The 21,158-nt window shown below is 37.9% G+C and overlaps 1 protein-coding gene across 3 annotated transcripts in view; it reads right to left on the bottom strand.

Moving 5' to 3' along the window:
* The window catches only part of LOC124605589 (ras GTPase-activating protein-binding protein 1), a 146,378-nt gene that overhangs the window by 75,106 nt on the left and 50,114 nt on the right, over nucleotides 1-21,158 (bottom strand). For all 3 annotated transcript variants that reach the window (XM_047137387.1, XM_047137396.1, XM_047137380.1), the window contains exons 4-6: nucleotides 15,705-15,821; nucleotides 14,348-14,452; nucleotides 6,671-6,910 (exon numbers count right to left, since the gene is read on the bottom strand). In XM_047137387.1, the coding sequence (XP_046993343.1) occupies nucleotides 6,671-6,910; nucleotides 14,348-14,452; nucleotides 15,705-15,821 (462 nt within the window). The remainder of the gene's footprint in view (nucleotides 1-6,670; nucleotides 6,911-14,347; nucleotides 14,453-15,704; nucleotides 15,822-21,158) is intronic.

The following is a 21,158-nucleotide window of genomic DNA, read 5'->3' on the forward strand; positions in this document are numbered from 1 at the left end:
TTACACGATGGTGGCTATCACGAATAATGTTCACCAACAATGCAGAGTTTTCCCCGCGCCTACAGTCCAGTCGTGGTACGTAAGCGCGCATGCGCGGAACGTTTAAAAGTTTTGAGACCACTCTTACTATGAGACACAGAGACGAAAGTCATTCAAAAACAAGAAAGGAAAGGGTACACAAGTCTTGTAAATAGTAACTTAGAAAATTTAACTATAAGCTGGTATTACGTAATAAAAGTGAACATACAAGTACATACTGGTCATGGACGGTATTGTAATATTATATTATACTGAGTAAAATCTTAGCTTGTACGGAAGGAGAAAGAAAATAGAAAAAAAATAAATAGATAAATAATGCAGATATATAACCGGAAGAAAGGCTATGTACACGAGAACAGCACACAATTACATATAGGGAAAAAGCAGCAAAGAGGAAATCAAAGAGATAACGCACACATTTACATTACACAGTAGATAGCGATATTCAGAATGAACAACAAGGTAAACGCGGGAATTTTTGTGACTAAGGAAAAGAGTGACACAAGCTTTAAAATAGGAAAATAATAAACAGACCTATGCAGCGTGAGTAATGAACTGAATCGTTCTCAAAACAAATACCTAGGGTTTATAGAGAGAGAGAGACACACATTAACGTTAGGAAACACCTGAAGCACTCAGCAAACAACTTTGTAGAATATATAAGCTATACACGAGGGTACATGTACGAAAGCTAAAGTGTAAAGGAGGAAAATAGGGAATGTTGCGCATTAATGGACTGTAAGGCAGTTATGTATGTAAGAAGAAATATTTAGTTGTAAGTATTATTAGTATAAGGGACGATGCTCAGCACCCCCTGAATTATTTTGGAATATTGAAGGAATGGTGCAGGGTACCGAAAAAGGGCCCCACCAGCAAAGTGTATATTATAGTGGTAGATATTTTTTTGTGTATAAACGTATGTATGAATGTGTGAAAGGCGAAAGAAGCCCTGTACATGTACGGAACTTAAACAACGTAGAAGTGTATAAGGAAAATTAAACTGTAAGACAACCTCGTATAAACAGGTATACCTAACGTCAGGAAACAACTTAATTAAAACTGTAAGACTCTACGAGTGTACGAGAAAAGGTGAAAAACCTGACACAAAGTGCAATATTAGCGATGCTTCACTCATGTATGCAAAAGGAAGGTATGAATTACTTTACCCACTTGAAACATGAAAGGAAAAAATCATGTCAAAATTATATGTTTCACACATATTACAATTTACAGTCACAAAGAATGAAAATGATCTCGCCGCTATACGAGAAACAGGTAAGTATTGTGATCGACGACCTGTAAGCAAAGGAATCGCCTATAAAATGAATTATGAACAAAACGTCATAAAGAATTTCATGCTGCACTGGAGCTATGAAAGTCTGATTGTTCGTGTACATAGATTTTCATGACAACCGATGCATTAAAATGTCTGTATTTTTTCTCCCATGATAACACAAGACGCCTATAAGCGCACTTTAATTGAAGATGATACACGCAAACAAGGGCGTGCCGCTATTATGAAACTCTGTACATAGTAATAGTAGTTACACCCTGAACTTCAAAATTTTATGTTTATATGTCCATGTTAAGGTAGGAAGTTTTATTAGGGTTAATGATTTACAAGCACACCAGAATGTGCTTACGCCCAAAACACTGTACATGTTAGGGTTATGCTGCATATAAATGATTATTTCGTGCATTTTCAGATTTTATACGCGAAAAACCGTAGCATACACGTAGTCGTTGCCACTACCCTAAGTAGAAGGTAGAAAATTCCCTTCCCAAGCTTCAGTGGAGCGGCTACAGGTGTATTCTCTGCATGCTGATGCATGTCGTTGCGTATGAAGAATACGTAACGGAGGTAAACCTTAACTTATACTCGAGTTCAAGAAGGAAAACAAAGGACTTGTTCCTTCTAACAGATTAATGGAAAAAGGCGAGTGTGTGTGTGTCAGTAAAATCCAAGACGAAGAAGCCACTACGAGTGGTCAAAAATTTTTTCAATTTTAGTCGATAGTTTTTTCCTGTAGTTAATGTAAACAATGTATTGTATGTATTATATGTTATTCCATTGCATGTGATGTATTTTGTATTTCATGCCAAGTCCCGTGACTTACAAATTATGTGCATTGACCAGAAGTATTGAGGGGAATGAATCTCAGTACAATAGGTAAAAGGGGTTAATGCGAAGAAAAAAAAGTGTAGTGAAAAGGAAGTTTCGATCGCAATACTCGCGGTTAAAGTGGTGTGTGTGTAGAAATTAAAATTGTGCGAAGTAGTGCTACGTTGCAAGTGTCAGCGAGCCTAAACAAGTGACAGCGAAAATTGAAGCTTGTATCGTCAAACGACCCATGGCGTCACAGTAGGAAAGGACAATGCCAAACAAGTTTGACATGGTACGCTTCTTACCAGGAGCTGCATCGACGGGATCGTCCTCCGCCTCGCACATAGTGTGGTGTGTTCTTCGGGACACATATTCCAAAGTACCTCGTCGTATCCAGTCTAAGTACTGGAAGGAACTACAAAAAGCACACGCATACTGAGGTTCGGAAGTCTTGACGGTACCCGCACGTCGGTGTATATTCAGTGCACTGGCGCGCGCATTCAACCAACGTCGCCAGCTAACGGACGACCAAACAATCAGGCGCGCGTATCACCCGCCCATATTCAACACGGGCTAGCGAACAAAGCTCGTCGCCCCAGAATAAATACAGAAAGCAATACAAGGACTTAATTTTCACCTCTGATGAGGAAGGAAACATTTGTATGTAACGTTGTATTCAGTGTATATTTTATTGTACAAACTTTACTACATGATGTCATTTTCTCAGTATTAACCAGAACTTTGTATATTAGGATTAAGGTTTGTAAATATTAGCATAAGTATACCAAAAAACTGACACACACTCAGAAATACCAAAGAATTCACAGTGCCATGAAAATGAGAGAATAAAAATGAAGTTTGTAAATAAAAGACCCCCAAACCTATCAATTGCAAGGTCGACTACTGTATCCTGTCAATCAAATAAAATTTTCTAGTGACAGTATACAGTAGGGGGGCAGTTGTAATGACACATTCCTATGCAGAGACATACGATATCTTAAAAGCTGCGCCAAAGATAAATTGAGAGGCATGTATATTATAATCTTTGTAAAGTTCACATTGGATTCTCTTTTGTTTGATACTCCAAGGAGCTAAGGGACACTTTCGATTGTTGCCTTGTGGAGGATGGACGTGATTTTGGACTGTGCGGAAAGGCAGCCATGTGGTTGGTAATTATGGTTTGTGCGATGAGCACAGCAAGTCTTATTGTGTTGTGAATAAAAAATGGTGAAAAGTATCGAAGTGTTACGAAAATTATTTATAGCGACGTAGCATAGTATTCCTTGGTTTCCACCGTCTTCGTGAAGTGAACCGATGCCGACTCATGATGGTACACACGGTCAACAAAGAGAAGAACATCGATGGCGACTAATGAATTAATATTGTGGCAGAAGGACTAATTCTACGTCTAAGGTGAGAACTCTGATTAAGTCAACAATGACGTGGAATTTAAAATATAAAATGTTTTTTATTTATTTCGCCACAGAACTAATATGAGGATCATTGATTAGTGCTTCTTTTACCAATGACTCAAAAATTTAATCAAAGGTTAAGGACATGAACTATGAGATACTATCTAGGTAACAAATGGACCACCGATACAGAAATATTTAACATTTGGAAAAAATGTATTTTGAAATGGTTGAGGAGGAGAGGAAAAAGGGACATGGGCAAAAGTTTTTAACTTGAAAGTAGATTTATTACAGCAGGAGATTCAAATTAGATTTTTTTTTCCACTAACTAGTGGCTGCAAACTGGACCTTGGCCTGGAAACTTCACGTACACTGATGTTTCAAATACAGAAGTGCATGCAGTAAAATAATTTTAAACACGTCTGGACAATGTCAATTTCTGACAATGCGTATCAAATCAGTTGACATAAGAATGAATGAAAATCACTTAAAAATATTCACATAGAAACCAGTAAACATATTTCTAAAAAAAAAAATGTATTCAACAAACATGAAAATAAAAGAAATAGACATGCAATTGTTTCTCTTCATAAAAACAAGAAGGGTACAAAAATTGGCAGCTCCTTGCAAAAAACGGAAGATATGAAGATCAGGCTCTGACAAAGAATCATCCTCACAAAAGGCACCTGAGAACTGTGTAAATAGGAATTGGACTACAGCACAAATAAAGACAGCTATTGGATTAATAGTTTCTCTTTACAATGTGCAAAATGCCCACAATTTACAATACTGATGGTGCTTCAAACTCTGATGAAAAATAGTTTACCACAGTATTTTACATTGTGAGTGTTGCATTTCTTTTTAGATGTGTTGTGGAAAATAGACGAAAGTAAATTTAATATAATACCTGGACTGCCTTGTCAAAAGCAGTCATTTGTTGCAAGCAGGGACTTGAAAATGTTGCTTCTATTTCTGGCAATATTCTCCTCTATTTTTGGCAAAATTTGCACTTTTTTAAAAATCAATCGATGCAGATTTAAAAGATTATCATGCTACAAAGCTTTAGTGCTTTAACATTGATTGTTAAAAAATGTGGTAAATGGGGAGTTTTATGTCTGAAACATCTCTTTTTGCAGAAACTCAAATGTTTAATTTTTTTCCGAAATGATTACTGTTTTACTTCTTTTGGCTGTATTTAAGCTTTCAACAGTGGACTGTTTCTGTTGGAAACCAATAGTATTTTTCCATCTGTGGTCAGTGTGTGTGTGTGTGTGTGTGTGTGTGTGTGTGTGTGTGTGTGTGAGAGAGAGAGAGAGAGAGAGAGAGAGAGTGTTTTCCTTTTCCCATCCAATTCGAGAATTACAAAATCTGTACTACATTCATATCGACCTTCCATGGTAAGTCACTGCCGCGTGACACATACTGTAGAAGGCTCCAGATAAAACCAAAAAGGCACTTACAGAAATAGAAGCAAAAATAACCCTCTTCACAAGATACAGAGAGAATTTCGGTGCAGTTGAAATAAGTTGACGAGTTCTGTTTTCCAGTTGCTGTAGTGCAAAATACAGACGCTATAAAAACACAGTCAATTCCAAGCGTAAAAACTAGAATTTTGACTGGTAGAGGGGAGCGAAGAGGAGCAGTTCAAGGAAATGAACCCCATCTCCCTCTCGCATCTGTGTTGTGTCTCTCTCGGAAAGCAGAACTGACACATGGTCACAGGGAAGACAACTAAAATCCATGCTGGACCAGGATTAGTCTTTTCACTTACTTCAAAATATGACATCAATGTGCAACGCACGACACAAAGAATTCAATTATAACTACTGTTACTGTGCAACGGTTTGCTGAAGTTGACATCATCGTAAATTTAAATGCTGGTCTACAATTTGTTGCAAGAAGGGACCTGAAAATGTCCGGTCCGAGCAGCTGAAGATGGTGGTCGTGAGATAAGTGGTGTGCTTGCTTGTGTGAATGAATGTGTATTTTTTTCTACGAAGGAAGCTTCTGCCAAATGCTAATGTGTAAGTGTACCTGTCTGCAACGTAACATGAGTAACAATCTATCTTTTCCTTATGTTGATAATACTCCTTTCTCAAGTTTCCACTGTTTGATTGTCGTCAGTCACATAGTTCAGTAACGGCCTCTAGCACTATTTGACACAACCACAGTTCAAAACATGGGCCACTTAAAACTGCCACATTAGAAGTGTCCACATTATACCAAGTTTTACATTTCAGCTAGCAGGCAAGCGCACACATTGCTTTGTTCTAGACAGTAGGTTCCACAGCTATGTTCTACTTTGCATTATGAGGTATGTGCCTCATACAGACCATCAACTACCCAAAATTGGTGTGGCACCAGAGCATGAAGTGCACTAATACACGGTTGGATTCATACATTTTTATTTTGCAAAAGTGAGAATGCTTTAACAACAAGTTTCGAAACAATAAAAAAACACACACAATATTATTCTCTTTCTATCAAAATGTTTTGGAAAAAATACATTTTAATACTATTCAGTGACAAGGTAGTTTGATTTTATTAATTTGTATTACTACTGTATTCCAACAAGTCTTCAAATGCCTTTTCTTATTTTATCAGTTCTTACATGGAAATACAAAATAAGCCAGATGACCACAAGCCAAAATGCACCACTTTTAATTTCCTGCTATTAGCTGACCACAATATTGTTGCACCTGGGAGTGACAGCATCTCTTTCGGCTTGTGCGTTTCGCCCGTGCCCTTTACGCCTGTAAGAATGCTCTCTGCTGTTCTACTGGTCAGACAAATTTCTCATGAAGCTAGTAGGACTTCCACAGTGAACAAGGCAGTTGAAAAAATGGAGAAGATAGTCATTTACTGCAATGTCGCTGCGTGTTTCTGATAGCAGCCAAGGGCGGCCAACTGCAATAATATCGTGGCTTGGTAGTACCCAACTATAAGGAGTGTCATTAGTGGATCTGACATTAAGGTCTGAAGAAACAGTTACATGTAGCTTAGAATCAACTTCCAAGTGATTTATCCCATCAAATACATAGAATTGTGAACTATGTAGAAGCCATCAGTTCATATGAAATACACTGTTTTATCAAATCTATGAACAGACTAATACCTGCTGCAATGGAAGCTGTGGTGACTGCTGCTGTGACTGCTGCAAAGGTTGGGATGTTGGAAGCTGCAGAGGAACCTGCTGCTGTGGGGGTGGCTGCTGCTGCTGAGCTGTCTGTTGCAACTGCTGCTGAGGCTGTACAGTGGTTGCTGGTGCAGTGTTGGTTGGTGGCACAGGGGTAGGTATTGGACCAGTACTATTGTAGTAAGCCACAGCCTGCGACACAGGCTGTTGCTGTACTCTCTGTAAGAAAGGGTGAAAAATGTTTGGCCTGAAAGCACATATTCCAATACTTTATCCACAGAACACAACTCGGCTGAGACTTTTCACTACCTGCAGAAAAATATCTCCAAGATTTACACTGTCTGAACTAATGTAGGAGTTCAATATTTCTGTCAATATACAAACGTAGTCATAATCAGTGTGGGAAAAGTTTGCTGCCAACAATAAAAATATGTACAATATACCTGTATTATTACCACATTTAGTGTTTCTTATGATATTTTAGTTCTTTAACATTACACGTGGTGCCAAAATTCTGTGGTACTTCACACCTATTCTTTCCAGCAATCAAAGCCGTCAAATATGACGTTAATTTACTTGAGGTCACATTATATCAGCCTACAATTATCTACAGTGGGCTCATTAGCAATGCCCTTAAAATACCAAATTTTTCTGCATAGTATATATATTTTTGGAAGTCCATGTCCCAACTGCATTAAACCAAAGTTAAAATGATTCACATATACACTCTCTAGTGTAGTAATATTGGCGCCCCAAGCTGCAGTACTTCAGGAAATATATATGCCCGCACCATGAATAATAGAAGGTAATACAGAAGAAGCTGCAGCTGCTGTTCTTCAAGATTATTTGGAAATTAAAAACTATATGAGACGTAAAACAAAAACCTGATGGGTAAAGCTGGGCCAACTCAATATTATGAGGCAACAGTGTTGTGTGACGTCACGGTAGCATGGTGATATTGGGTTGGGTCATGTTTGTGCACGACTTCTTGTATTGGTGGCACTATCTCATGTTGGATATTTAATGTTTCCAAGTTGTTTGTTAGGCATATTAGTGTGTCATTGATATGAGCTGTGTGTGTGTCAAGCTCTTATTGGAAGAGTTTATGCCTGTTTGCTGGTGTGTTACTTTGATTTCATGTACTGTGGCATTGTTTGTGTCTGGAATTATTACTGCTGTGTTTCTTTTAGTTGGAGATTTAATATCATTTTTCTTTTTTGTCAGGCCTCCATATGATACAGAAATTTACAAGTAGGTCATTGTTTGTTGCAATGTGCAAAGATATGTTGTCTTCGATCAAGTTCCTACAGCTACCTCGACTGATTGTAGCTTTGGTTGATAAGGGTGTTTTTCTTTTTTTAATATTAAATGTATGGTACATGTGTTAATTTTCATAGCAGTTTCTGTAATAACTATATTGCTGACAATGCAAGTTTTCATGAATTTCAAGGTTTTTCTTGTTAGCGTTCAATGATTGTGTTGAATTGCAACTAGTAAGTATTGTGGATATTGGTTTGCCATCACTGATGAGGTTATATTTTTGATAGTAGTTAAGTGAGTGACTTCTGGTTTGTTGTACTTTGAACTTTGTTTCAGACAGATAGGAAGGTCTGGATAACAGATTTGATGGTCTGAGTGTATTACCCTTTGGTAATGCGGGCTTCACTTTAGCTGCTATACAGGTCAAGTGAAATTTGCGGTGTTGGTTTTTCAAGTTACGTGTGGATTTGTCCTATCAAGGGCTTTGCACAAGCTGTAGAGGTCAAGTGAAATTTATGGTACTGGGCATCCAACATGTGCATGGGTTACTGGCATCATGATCTTCATTTGAGCTATATAAATAAACAAAATTTACAATGCGAACATTTTCATTTTTGCATTTTTTCACTGCACTGAATGTTGAGAATTTCGTGTGCTTGACTTTTGGATTATTATTTGTTTTGGAATGGTGTCATTCTTATTGTCGCACTTTCAGTTTGTACTCGTGCAAAACCCTCTACCCCCTGCAGTATGTTACTAATGTTAGTTTCTGGGTGCAAATGAGTTATGGCATGGTTGCCATTTTGTACTTGCTTGAAATAGGGGTGTCCCTCATCTTGCTGTCCAATGTCAAAGCAGAAGGGTTGAATGGCAAATTTCGTTTAGCCTCCTTTGTTGAAAGCTGCACCATTCTCATTTAAGTTAAAAATAACAGCAATATGATTGAAGTGTGATCAATTAAAAATTTAATAGCTGCTCCTTTTCAGCTCCTTGACATATAAATATTTTTATGAAGTACGTACGAAATCAAGTTGTGTGTTTGTAGTTCTCTCTCTCTCTCTCTCTCTCTCTCTCTCTATGAAACGCAACCCTAAGGGATAATATTACATATGGACATGTGCACACACCTCATAGCTTGAAATAACGGGTCATGAATTTTTTATCACCACCATGAGTTAACTCCCAGAGTATACTTTTGCACTGTATACTAGCCCAGTTTTCCAGAAATTTAAAGACCTCTTTCACTTCCTCTGTCGATATGAAACCCAACCACAAATTTCACAATGGTTTTAAAATATGGTGTCACAGTATGCACAACTTAATCTTTATTCTCTTCTTGTCTTCATAATTGTTAATCTCTGTGTTTCTTCCCTTGTTAATAAGAAGCACACTTTATTCAATTGTTTCTTTAGTTTACTGTTGAGTTCCTGTGTGAGGTCATGAGAGATTTCTTGTATATGATTATTCTGAACGAACTCAAGTGTTTTATTTATATAATCATGTTTGCCCATGATAAATACTGTATTGCATTTGTTAAATTTTACTGCTGGTGGATTGCCCTTAATGAGCTTCTTGTTTTTAAGTAAATGGTTCTCCTCTTCAGCTTTTTCCAAGAAATTTTAAAACCCATTTTAAAGAACTCATTGACTGTTTCAGACTTGGCAAGGCGAATTAATCAGCTATAGCGAAACATATAAATGAAATAGGACACCGTTTAACAATTGATAACGATCTCAAAGAACTACATAATTTAGAAAAGAGCTGGAAAATGTACATCTTTGAAGAAATGGAAATCTTCATCCATGGCCAAATGGGGAATAACGAGAACCTGAATGTAATGATAGATTTTAAAAAATTCACATTTATTTTCCAATTTCACTACAGTTCTCTCCGAATAAAAGATGCCTAACACCTAAGTCTTTTGACTCCAGCCTCAGCAATAGCTTAGAAATGTGTAAAATAAATAGTACTTATATCATCATTTGTAAAATAATATCTTAACAGGTGCTCAATTGTAATGTATTTTGTCAACCTACATATGTAATATGATAACAAGACGTGCAGAACGGAAATACCTCAGCTCATCACGAGACTGCCATGCCATAAGAAAAAAGTGACTGACTGTTACAAAACATTTTCATGCAAGCCATCAATCTAGCTTACAAAGTGACATCGCCTCTAACAAGGTTCTCTCTTCTTCCACAGGATAACCATAGCATTAATGGAAAGACTGTTTAACATCTGTATGATCTTCCTATGAAATTGTTTTTGTAATGCCATTGATGAGGTATTCCCTTGAAACATGTCGTACAGTAAATAAATAATACATTAGTTTACAAATTTTGCGACTGGTAGCAGTAATTAAAAACCTTTACAGAGAGAAGTATGTCTTTTTGCTAGCAGTCCAAGAAAGGGCATGTGCTGCTGGTAGATGTTTATCATTTACAATGTCCTTTTTCTTTTTACCAGTTCTCTCTCTCTCTCTCTCTCTCTCTCTCTCTCTCTAACACTCACACACTCACTCTATGCCAGGCATAGTGACATTTGTTAGAGACTACATTTTTCTATTCTGTTCCTTCCTTTATCAACTTGCATATGACTGCACTCCTGTAAAGATAAAATGAGAATACTCACACACACACACACACACACACACACACACACACACACACACACAAAACCACCTACATCAAAAGACTGTAACTGAAAATGGAAAAGTCTCACTGATCCAGTCTTATAAGATCTGCAGCAGTAAGCCATAATTTTATTCTACACTGGTTCTTGGAACAGCTAACCATTCTTCGCCAGTTGCAGATGATCACATTTATGAAACTAACAGTTCTCTCACTGTACTGTTGAACCTCAATAAAATATAAGATAAACAGCTGATTGTTATTTCAAACTAATTTAAATAATGCCCCAAGTCTGAGGTGTAGCACATCATTTTAGGGAAAATACCGAGTTATTCTCTTGGTCCTTCTAAACAAGCGAAGATGACACTGCACATACCATTTTGAAGATGTGAATTTTGGAAAAAATTTTGAAATGCTGTACCTCTGGAATAGTTCTTCTTGTGGGAGACTACAGATCAGTTCTCAGCGAAATTATAGTGAAGCACTAAACATAGTTCTTCAGCCTATACACACCCTTTCCCTTCTGCAATGTGTTGTTGCTATTCCTTGAGATGCTGGTGTGTTACTGCTTTCACTGACCATTTACCAACTTCATCAATGAAACTGTCAAAGGCAACAGTTTTCTTAATTTGTTTATTTTCCTCTCATGTCACATATGTAATTTCTGCAGAGTTATCTGCTACGTCTTCCAGGCCAAGCGTCTGTATAGGCAGTCCTCCCTTTCCTGGGCAGTCACCACATTCTTGAAACAAACAAATGTCTCGCTTTATGTCACAGATTACTACAACTTCACACTCCCAACCAAGGTGTCATATGTCACGTGCTCCAATAAGTTCTTCTAAGTTACCACACAAAGTTCAAAATTCACGCAGTACACTTATAAACAGACGTCTCTACATGGGTATGGAACAACCAACTTAGGTCGTAGTGCATCAAATTTCAATCTTCCAATACGTGAAGTTGTATAGTTGCTTTTATAAACTGCAAAAGTTTCTTTAATACTGCTAGTCATGTACCTCTTCACCTTCACAACTATTTGACCTTCAACTGTTACAGTAATAGGGTCTTTTTGTTGGCACTCTCGTGAGAACAGTCCAATTTATCTTCCAGATAAAATGAGCATAGCAGGGATCTGGTCTTCCAAAGACTCCTTTCACAGACCCCATATTTCTTGATTTGTCTACCATGTACTATGATACTATGGAACATGGTTCAATTTTTTTTTTTCTTTGAAAATGTCTCTGGAATAATACTTACAACTTGCACCTTTACACTGTAGGATGCAAAACATTCAACAGCTGTATTGATATTTGTGAAAAATTCCTGGCAAGAGGTGCAAGAGTGCTTTGGTTCATTTCCTTCTGAAGATGGAATTTCTATTATGAAGGGTGTGGTCAGTTTTGCTGTAGCGTATTCATCCATAGCTTTAGTAATTTCTCTGCATTTTCTTGATGCATAGAGCTTATGACTTAACTTCACTGCCCATGTGTTCTTAACAGAAGTAACACCTGCCTCTGTAGTTGACTGTTTCAGGGTATTTAATTCCTCTATTGACACAAAATCTGCAAAATCTGCATCATCTGCGCCACGGGAGGCTTCACCTTTTTCAGATACTATCATTGCTGTTATTCTGTCAAAACATTTAGAACACAAAAAGTAGTACCTGGAAACATCTTCACTTTGAAACAGTCTTCAACTGAGAACACTTATTCCCAACCTGAAAAAAGTCTGTTTTCTTGTTTGTCTTGTATATCACTCTTATGGATATGCAAATAGTCAGCACACTTCACTCTCCTGTGGCCCCAATCAGAAGACATTTCATACAATCCTTTTCACAAAACACAATGCAACTGTGTCAACTGGCAAATTCTTCACGAAAATACAGAACTCACTGGATGGTCTTGGATTTCTTAGAAGCCTCTTCAGTAAACAAATTAGCGCTGCACAACTACAATACAGACACTTGCAATGAAGAACCATGACAAAGAACTGGCACGAAATTACAACAATGTGTAAGAAATATCTGCAACAATGAAAATGAAAAGCAATAGCCGCAACAAAGAAAGTGGTAAGAAATAGCCGCAACAAAGAAAGTGATAAGAAATAGCCGCAACAAAGAAAGTGATAAGAAGTAACTGCAAACAAAGACAATACAAATAAACATTGTAAGAAAGAAATCAGTAAGAAACAACTTCAGTGAAGACATAATTATCCTTGCAAGTTAAAAAAAATCATTTTTAAAATAAAACCTGTCCAACTTAAAAGCTCTCCTTTACACAGAATATAGTACTATGTGGTACTAATCAACAGGAAAAAATCTAACTTTTCTGGATTGGCATTTTCGGGTGGGGGGACAGTAAATTATAAAAAAATTCAAAAGACCTTTGACAGATATGTCCAAACGGAGGATACCATAAAGCAATTACCTTTCAAACAAAAAAGCATCTAGAAGTTACAGAAATACAGCATTTTAAAAAAATTTCCAAAATTTGCATCTTCAAAATGGTGTTCACAATGTCATCTTTGGAGGCCTTTATCTCGGGGCAGGAATTATTTTGGAGAAACAAAAAAACTTGTTTCTTACTTACTCCTGAATTTTAATATGTGCTGAATTCAGTAAGATCTGAGACTATGAAGCGATATGTATTATGCCCTTTGCAACTTAAGTTTTATTTTGCTGTTATTCTCTCATTTATGTTTTATTGCTGCAGTATTATTCTATACTAGTGGGCTGAACTGAAATTCATCATTACAGTATCAGTTCTTACCAATCAAAATTACAGAAATTTAACTGAGAACTCAAACAATGAAAAATTCCCAAAATCTTAAAGATTTCCCGCATTTTACCTGGATTTCCTAATTGTTCCGCGATGTACACACATTTACACTGAAATTGGAAAACTGTGGTGGACACACACACACACACACACACACACACACAAACTAAATATGGCAAAAGAGAGATGGGGGAAGGGAGGGGACGGCACCGAATTGGGGGGGGGGGGGGGGGGGGGTGGCCCAAAAATGGCCGAATGTGTCAAAAAGATACACAACAATGACAACACTTAACTTTGCGAAAAAAAACACCAAATTTGCCCATAAAATATTTTCCTGTCCTTATCCAAAAATTACTCTTTCAGCCTTGGCAAGACACATTATCCTCATTCCACCATAGCATCAACATTTGTCACCATTTCAACCTGATCCTGAGCTCCACATGCAACCTTTCTGGACATTAACCGTACCTCTTCCAGTAACTCCTATAAAACTTCTGTCCATATAAAGTGCAACAACCTTCCGTAGCACCTGTATGTTGATAGCTGCCACCCTTGCCATATTAGAAAGCACAAATTACTGTACTACAATTTTTGTTTGCTTAGTAAGGCTTGTTGGAATGTCTTAATTTCGTATTTCCAGTTAATTTTTTATTATTTTGAAAACAGTCAAAACAAGAAGGATTAACATTTAGTGCCTAAATCTTTGGTGGTATTTTAATGGTACAAAGAGAGAGAATCAACTAGACATCTGGCATGAAAAATTGACAACTGTTCTAAATCCAGGTTGTGTTAAGGAGATATTCTATCAATAACACGTGCACACGCACAGAGAGAGAGAGAAAGAGAAAGAAAGAGAGAGAGAGAGAGAGAGAGAGAGAGAGAGAGAGAGAGAGAGAGATAGAGAGAGAGACTATCAGCAATGACTTATTTAATAATTTTATTATAATTAAATATGTTTTAATCGCAAATGTCTAAAAAAATCATACCGGCTGTATCACTTCTGGGGCGGGATGAAGTTCTGATTCAGCATCATCTTCAGCTTCTGATCTACCTGAATCCTGTTCGACTTCTTCATCACTTAGTATCATGTCCTTAACAGAGAAAATAATTAACAATATATAACATCAGAAACCTGGCATAACAAAACAGACACATTTCTTTAAAAATGTTGTAAATAAATAGTAACATTAATTTTTTTGCAGTATACAGTTAATTCATTCTCCGACTTATTTTCAATCGTTCTTGTCAGTGTACCTGATTATTAGCTGCCCTCTTAACTGCTACCCAAGACAAAATTTTTTGTTCCTGTGTTTCTGTTTATTCCTTTACTTAATGACTGTTTCAGACAGAAATATTGATTTCAGCAGTATTCAGTAATGTATATACAAAACTGGTCATGGTTGGACCTAATCCAACAGACCCTACCATCACTTGTCAGGATAGATAGCCTGAGAGTGCCGCATTAAATTCCTCCAAACGAGTCAATGAAGTATCGATTATATGGTATTATGTAACAATGAGCCAAACATTCAAGAGAAACAATAACAATAATCCAAACCACTGAAAAACATTCAACATAAAAATGAACTCAAATTACTGTAGTAGTAAACATATTTGCTTTATCCTAGAGACAGTCATAAATTACTAATTGCTTAGCTTGGTAGCTAATGTGTTACAAAATTTAAGATTAAAAATAAAGTACTACGCTATTTTTTATTGAACTTCATGGAAAATATAAAATTCTGCAGTAACTCTGCAAGATTTGATTATGTCTAAACCATTGCAAAAGTATGATTCCCTAAACAGAAAATCAGATTCATAAAGCTAATGTAGAGAAAACCAATGTAAGAAAGATATTTAGATTAGTAACACCCACTGCATTGCGATTTTAGCAATTTTCTCTTGTGTATCTTAATTTCAATTAGATCCATCAACTACAAAGCAGTGCTGTTTTCTTTAAAACAGCAGCATCAAATACTGCTCTCGGTTGCCAAAGTGATCTTACATCTGTTATTTTACAATGCCTCATTCTTCCCAGTAAGAGAACTACATTCTTGCCCTTCTTAAGCTTTGTTTGATTGTCCTTCCACCGCACTTCACTGCAATGCACTTTGCATCAGGATCTAACCCCCCCAATTCTCAATCAATATATGTAGTATTGACTGAATGATGATTTCTGCCAACATACCAAATTTTTTAAAATTCTGTAGGTGAGCAAAGTTAATAGAAAACATTACTGCGTTAATAACAGTATGGTGAGCAACAAATATTCAAACAACTGAATACTGTAATTAACTAGCAAACCCAACAAAAGGCCAACTGCTTTAATACATAAATACCAACCTGATAGCGAAATATGTCATTGTGAACATAATACTGCCTTGGTGCCTGTGCCGCTAGAACAAAAGTTTGAGTAAAACGTCGCATTGGTTGACCACTGTTTGACAGTTCACCTGTTACCTGCAAACCAAAAGCCAGTTTCAATAGCTGCTGTCATAACCAACGAAAGCCGGCTGACACGTTATTGACATGTACTCTCTTACTGAGCAGATAAAAAAATAAAATTGAGAATTATTTCTCCTTTTCTACATTATTAAACAATGGAAAGTCCAGGAAGGAATGCAACAATATTAGAAAAGAATAGTTGCTACTCACCATATAGCGGAGATGCTGAGTCACAGATAGGCACAACAAAAAGAGTCAGAAAATAAGCTTTCAGCCAACAAGGCATTTGCAAAAAAACAGACACCAGGTGTGCACGCACACACACACACACACACACACACACACACACACACACACACACACACACTGGCAGATGAAGCCACAATAAGAACAGCAGGAGTAGCGCATGATGGGAGAGGCAGAGGCAACTGGGTGCGGATAAGGAGGTGCCTGGGGTGGGGAGGGGGACAGATAGCAGGGTAGGTGTGGAGGACAGTGAAATGCTGCTGGGTAGTGTGCAGGGATGAGGTGGAGATAGGGTAGAATAGCTAGGTGCAGTTGGGTTAGACAGAGGGCAGGGGAGAGAGGTGTGTGTGTGTGGGGGGGGAGTTGGTGGAAAAGGAGAGAAGTAAAAAGACTGATGTGTTGGTGGAATAGAGGGCTGCGTAGTGCTGGAATGGGAACAAGGAAGGAAGAAAGTTTTGGAGAGAGAGAATTACATTCTCCAGCTTGTTCCCATCTTACAGGGTGTTTTCCAGAAGAATTCTTTAGCAAACATTATAACATAGCAATATTCACAGAGAATAAAATAAAACTTTATTTATACATAGTAAGGTCTTATCACGAGAATAACAAGGAAGAAAACCATCTCCTCATAAAAACTCATCCCCCTATACACAATACTGCAGTATTAAATATCAAATAGTAAGATGTATTCATAAATTTCATGAAATATTAATGAGGTGGAATCCAGAATTTTCAGGACTGGTGCTGCCATCTGGAAAGTAGTAGTAGTAGTAGTAGTAGATCTTTGCACCGCTTGGTGGCGAGAGCTGCACATCTGATGAGTCAGTGTGTGGAGTGGCATTCAGCTGGGAGGATGTGTTGAGTGTCCACAGTGATTTCCGTAATACTCTGTGTTTGGTGTGTGGTGATTTTACGATGGATCCGCGAACAGAACAGCACATGTGTATCAAATTCTGTGCGAATCTCGGGAACAGTGCTACGTAGACCCTTGCAATGATTCAAGTGTTTGGGGGACAGAGCATGAGCCGTACACATGTGTTTGAGTGGCATGCTCGGTTCAGGGCCGGCCATACAGACGTCGAAGATGATGCTCAGACTGGAAGGCCCGTTAGCCGCACAACACCACAGATTGTTGCCAAACTTCAACAATTGGTTCATGCAGATCGACGTCTAACCATTCAAGAGCTTGCAGATGTAGTGGGTATTGGTTATGGGACATGTCAACGAATGTTGACTGATGAATTGGGCACGCATCGTGTCGCTGCAAAATTTGTGCCAAGGATCTTGACTGCCAATCAGAAGCCACAGCATGTTGTTGTGTGCACGGACCTTCATCAGACCGCATCTGACGCTCCAACCTTCTTGTCATGGGTTATCACCAGCGACGAGAGCTGTATTTATGGTTATGTCCCAGAGACAAAGCAACAATCGTCCCAGTGGAACAGCCCGGGCTCTCCAAGACCCAAAAAAGCGAGACAAGTGAAGAGCAAAGTGAAGAGAATGATCATCATTTTCTTTGACACCAAGGGTATTGTGCACAAAGATTTCGTGCCACCCTACCAAACAGTGAATTCCGCGTACTACTGTGACGTTTTGCAACAGCTCCACGAAAACGTGCGGCGACAACGGCCTGAACTTTGGCGTCAAGGGAACTGGCTGCCGCATCACGACAATGCACACTGACACACATCCTTACCTTGCAACTTCGTGCTATTCCCAAAACTGAAACTCAAGTTGAAAGGCAGTCGGTTAGACATTCTAGAGAGGATTCAAAAAGCATCGCTGGCGGTGATGAACACCCTCAAAGAACAGGACTCCCAGAAAATGTTTGACCAGTGGCAGAAGTGCTGGGACCAGTGTGTACGTGCTGATGGCAACTACTTCAGGGTGATGGTGACCATTAGTCCAAAGGAAAGGTTTTTAACAGATGGCAGCACCAGTCCCAAAAATTTTGGATAGCACCTTGTATTATACAGAATAGGCACAAGAAGATAACAAACTGTGCACATTTGTTGCAACTAATTTGTTATTACGTGCAGAAGGTTTGTTAACATTCCACATAACATACAATGGTCATTCAATAATTTGATAATTTATGCATTTGTTCCAATGGGCTACAAGCCATTTTATTCCAACTGTAAAGAACTCTATCTTCTTGCTTGAACCAATTTCCCACAAATTGTTTCACGTCCTCATTGCCACGGAACCTCTTCCCACGTAATGCCACCTTCAATGCACCAAACAAATTGAAATCACTAGATGCTAAATCAGGACTATAAGGGGGTGAGGCAGTACTTCCCAGCCAATTTTGTTGATGGTTTCACGGGTTAGTTGTGCAATATGAGGATGTGCATTGTCCTGCTGGAGAATCACACCTCTCCTATGAGATCCACGTCTCTCTCTCTCTCTCTCTCTCTCTCTCTCTCTCTCTCAAGGTTGGCTTCACCTTGTTTAAAAGCAAATCCGAGTAGTATTGACTGTTCATTGTACAGCTGCTCTTTGAGCTTTTAAAAAAATAAAAAAATAAATAAATAAAAAAAATTTTAAAAAAATCAAAAACACTGGACCTTCAGCATCCCAAAACACCGTCAACGTGACTTTTCCTGTTGATGCTTGGGTTCTGAATTTTTTCTTGACAGGTGAGTTGGTGTGCTTCCTCTCCATGCTTTATCTTTTTGATTCTGGCTCAGAATAGTGAACCCAAGTTTCATCACAAGTTAAAATTTTATTGAGGAAGTGCTCACCTTATCTCTCATAACGTTCCTTTAGCTCTGTGCGCACCCTCAATCTTGTTTCCTTGTGTAGCTGCGTCAACTCCTTTGGGACCCATCTTGCACGTTTTGCGGTACTTCTGCTTGTTACAAATAATATTATGAATGGTACCATTACTAACTTGAATGTTATCAACTATCACTTCCACAGCCACACAGCGGTCGGCAGGAATAATGTCATCAATTCAACTTTCACGTGAGGGAGTTGAAACTGCTACTGGTCGACCAGAAGGATGTTCGTCAGTCACTGAGTCATGACCATTTTTGAACTGTTCTACCCACTTGTAAAAATTTGCACAATTCATACAACCTTCACCATAGATTTTAGACATTCTACAGTACATTTTCACCTTCAGCAAGTAAAAAACAAATAACCGAACACTGTTTAACTAATGCGAACATTTCAAGCGGACTCGTCATCTTTAAACATATTTTTGAGGTTACAAACGAAAACAATGTTGATACATCAGCTGATCAGGGCTCAACCCAGTAATGCCAATTTACGGGGTGTATACATGGGCAAGGAAAAAAAAAATTGCTGTATCTTTCCAGGATTTCCCAGTTAAAAATACACTTTCTCCCGGATGAAAACACACTTTTTCCGTGTTATTAAGTACAGTATATTTTCCCTTGGAACTGTAAAACTTATCAATCCTTTGAATAATTATGTTTTTATACACGGGCGTAAAATTTCCCGGCACTTTAGAAAATGAAACTCAGGGAAGAAAACTCCTTTTGGAAAGATTTTCGATGTGCAGCAACATGTAAGCTGCATATTTTCGTATTACGAAAGTATAAATTCAAATTCCACCAAACACCGAATGTTACTTTCCAAACCATTGTAACTGAAATTGCGATGCGCTTTTGTAAGCCAGTCATAGCTCATGCCGATGACAGCGGGTATTCAGACCACAGGATATGTGAAGTAGTCAGCTAATAGCAACATCACCGTTAAGTAGCATGGATACACGAACAGGAAAAGTTAATGTTTTAAATTAATATACATAGTGTTGTTACAAGAAAAGCAAAGCTTTCACATATAATATTGATATTTTTTACGCGTATTACACTTTAAGATATATCGCAAATGAGCCAGTAAAATTTTTTAGCCGAGTCCAGTGACTTGTCCGCGAAATTTTTCGCAAATAAATTAGCTACCGCAGAGGAGAGAGAGAGCTTCCTGTAGCACTACATCAAGTTGCTCATAATAACGATATGAACGCCTGATCTTCTGGGCTCGAAATACTTCTAAATGGCTCGTCATCAAATGCTCTGTGATTTAAGAAATTCATCGTACATTCTCGCACGTAGTTCAACATGCGTAAAAGGAAATTTACCTTGAAAGCAGTGCTTTTCAAACTACCATTCGCAATATTTTCCCGTGACCTGTTAGAAATAGGTTCATTTCAGCAGTTGTCAGAGAGCGCCAGATAACAGGCATCACAGCTGCTATGATGCAGGAAGCTCTTATGTTCGTGCGTGTAAAAGTATTCAGAGGATACTATAAGAGCATCGGAATTTCGTGAACCATACTAAATTGGCACATTTAAAGTGCACACTTAAAGAGCACATTCGTATGTCCAGATTCTCAATGAAGTAGGCCTTGACCTTGTATTAAGCTTTTCAGTGTGGGTTTTGGGATGTAAATTTTCTTGGAGTACCAGTACTTTATTAACTCATTTTTGATTCTTTATCATGGCATAATGCCATACGTGCTAGAAGATGAAAACGTGAACTTGAAATGCAGCGAGCGGTTGAAATTAGCCAATAGTGTGGAACTAAACACTTTGTTTCAAACACAATGACTGCCTCAGCGTAAATGATTAATAAAAACCAAATTTCTTTACCAAACTGACAAAATTAACATCATTCTATAAGGTGATTAATGCATGGGTGTCAGATAAGTGGAAATAAAATAAAATCTGAAACTAATAATGTACATTAGCCTTCTTTAATTATGTGAATGTATTTTAGTTCACTTGATAGCTACCAGCCACAGAAATCCATTTTGTTTTCATATGACGTTAGAGCAGTAAACAAAGAGGAAACAGCAAAATCACTAAATGTAAACACATGTAACGTGGAGATTACACACTCCCCACTATAACTCAGATTGCTCTGTGCATCAGCCTCGGATCTACGATATTTCCGAACCGGGTCAATACTTAGACAGTGGCACCACGCGCCCTCGAGCATTTGAGATACAACGTCAAAAATTAAAAAAAATAGAGTTTTCAAAAATATGTTCATTTTGTAGCGCACATCTTTCTGAAGAGTCTTATACATAAAACATATATGTTCGAGGAAATGTAAGACATGTTATTTGGTCTTAAGT

Source organism: Schistocerca americana, chromosome 1 (genome assembly GCF_021461395.2).
Source record: "Schistocerca americana isolate TAMUIC-IGC-003095 chromosome 1, iqSchAmer2.1, whole genome shotgun sequence".
Lineage (NCBI taxonomy): Eukaryota > Metazoa > Arthropoda > Insecta > Orthoptera > Acrididae > Schistocerca > Schistocerca americana.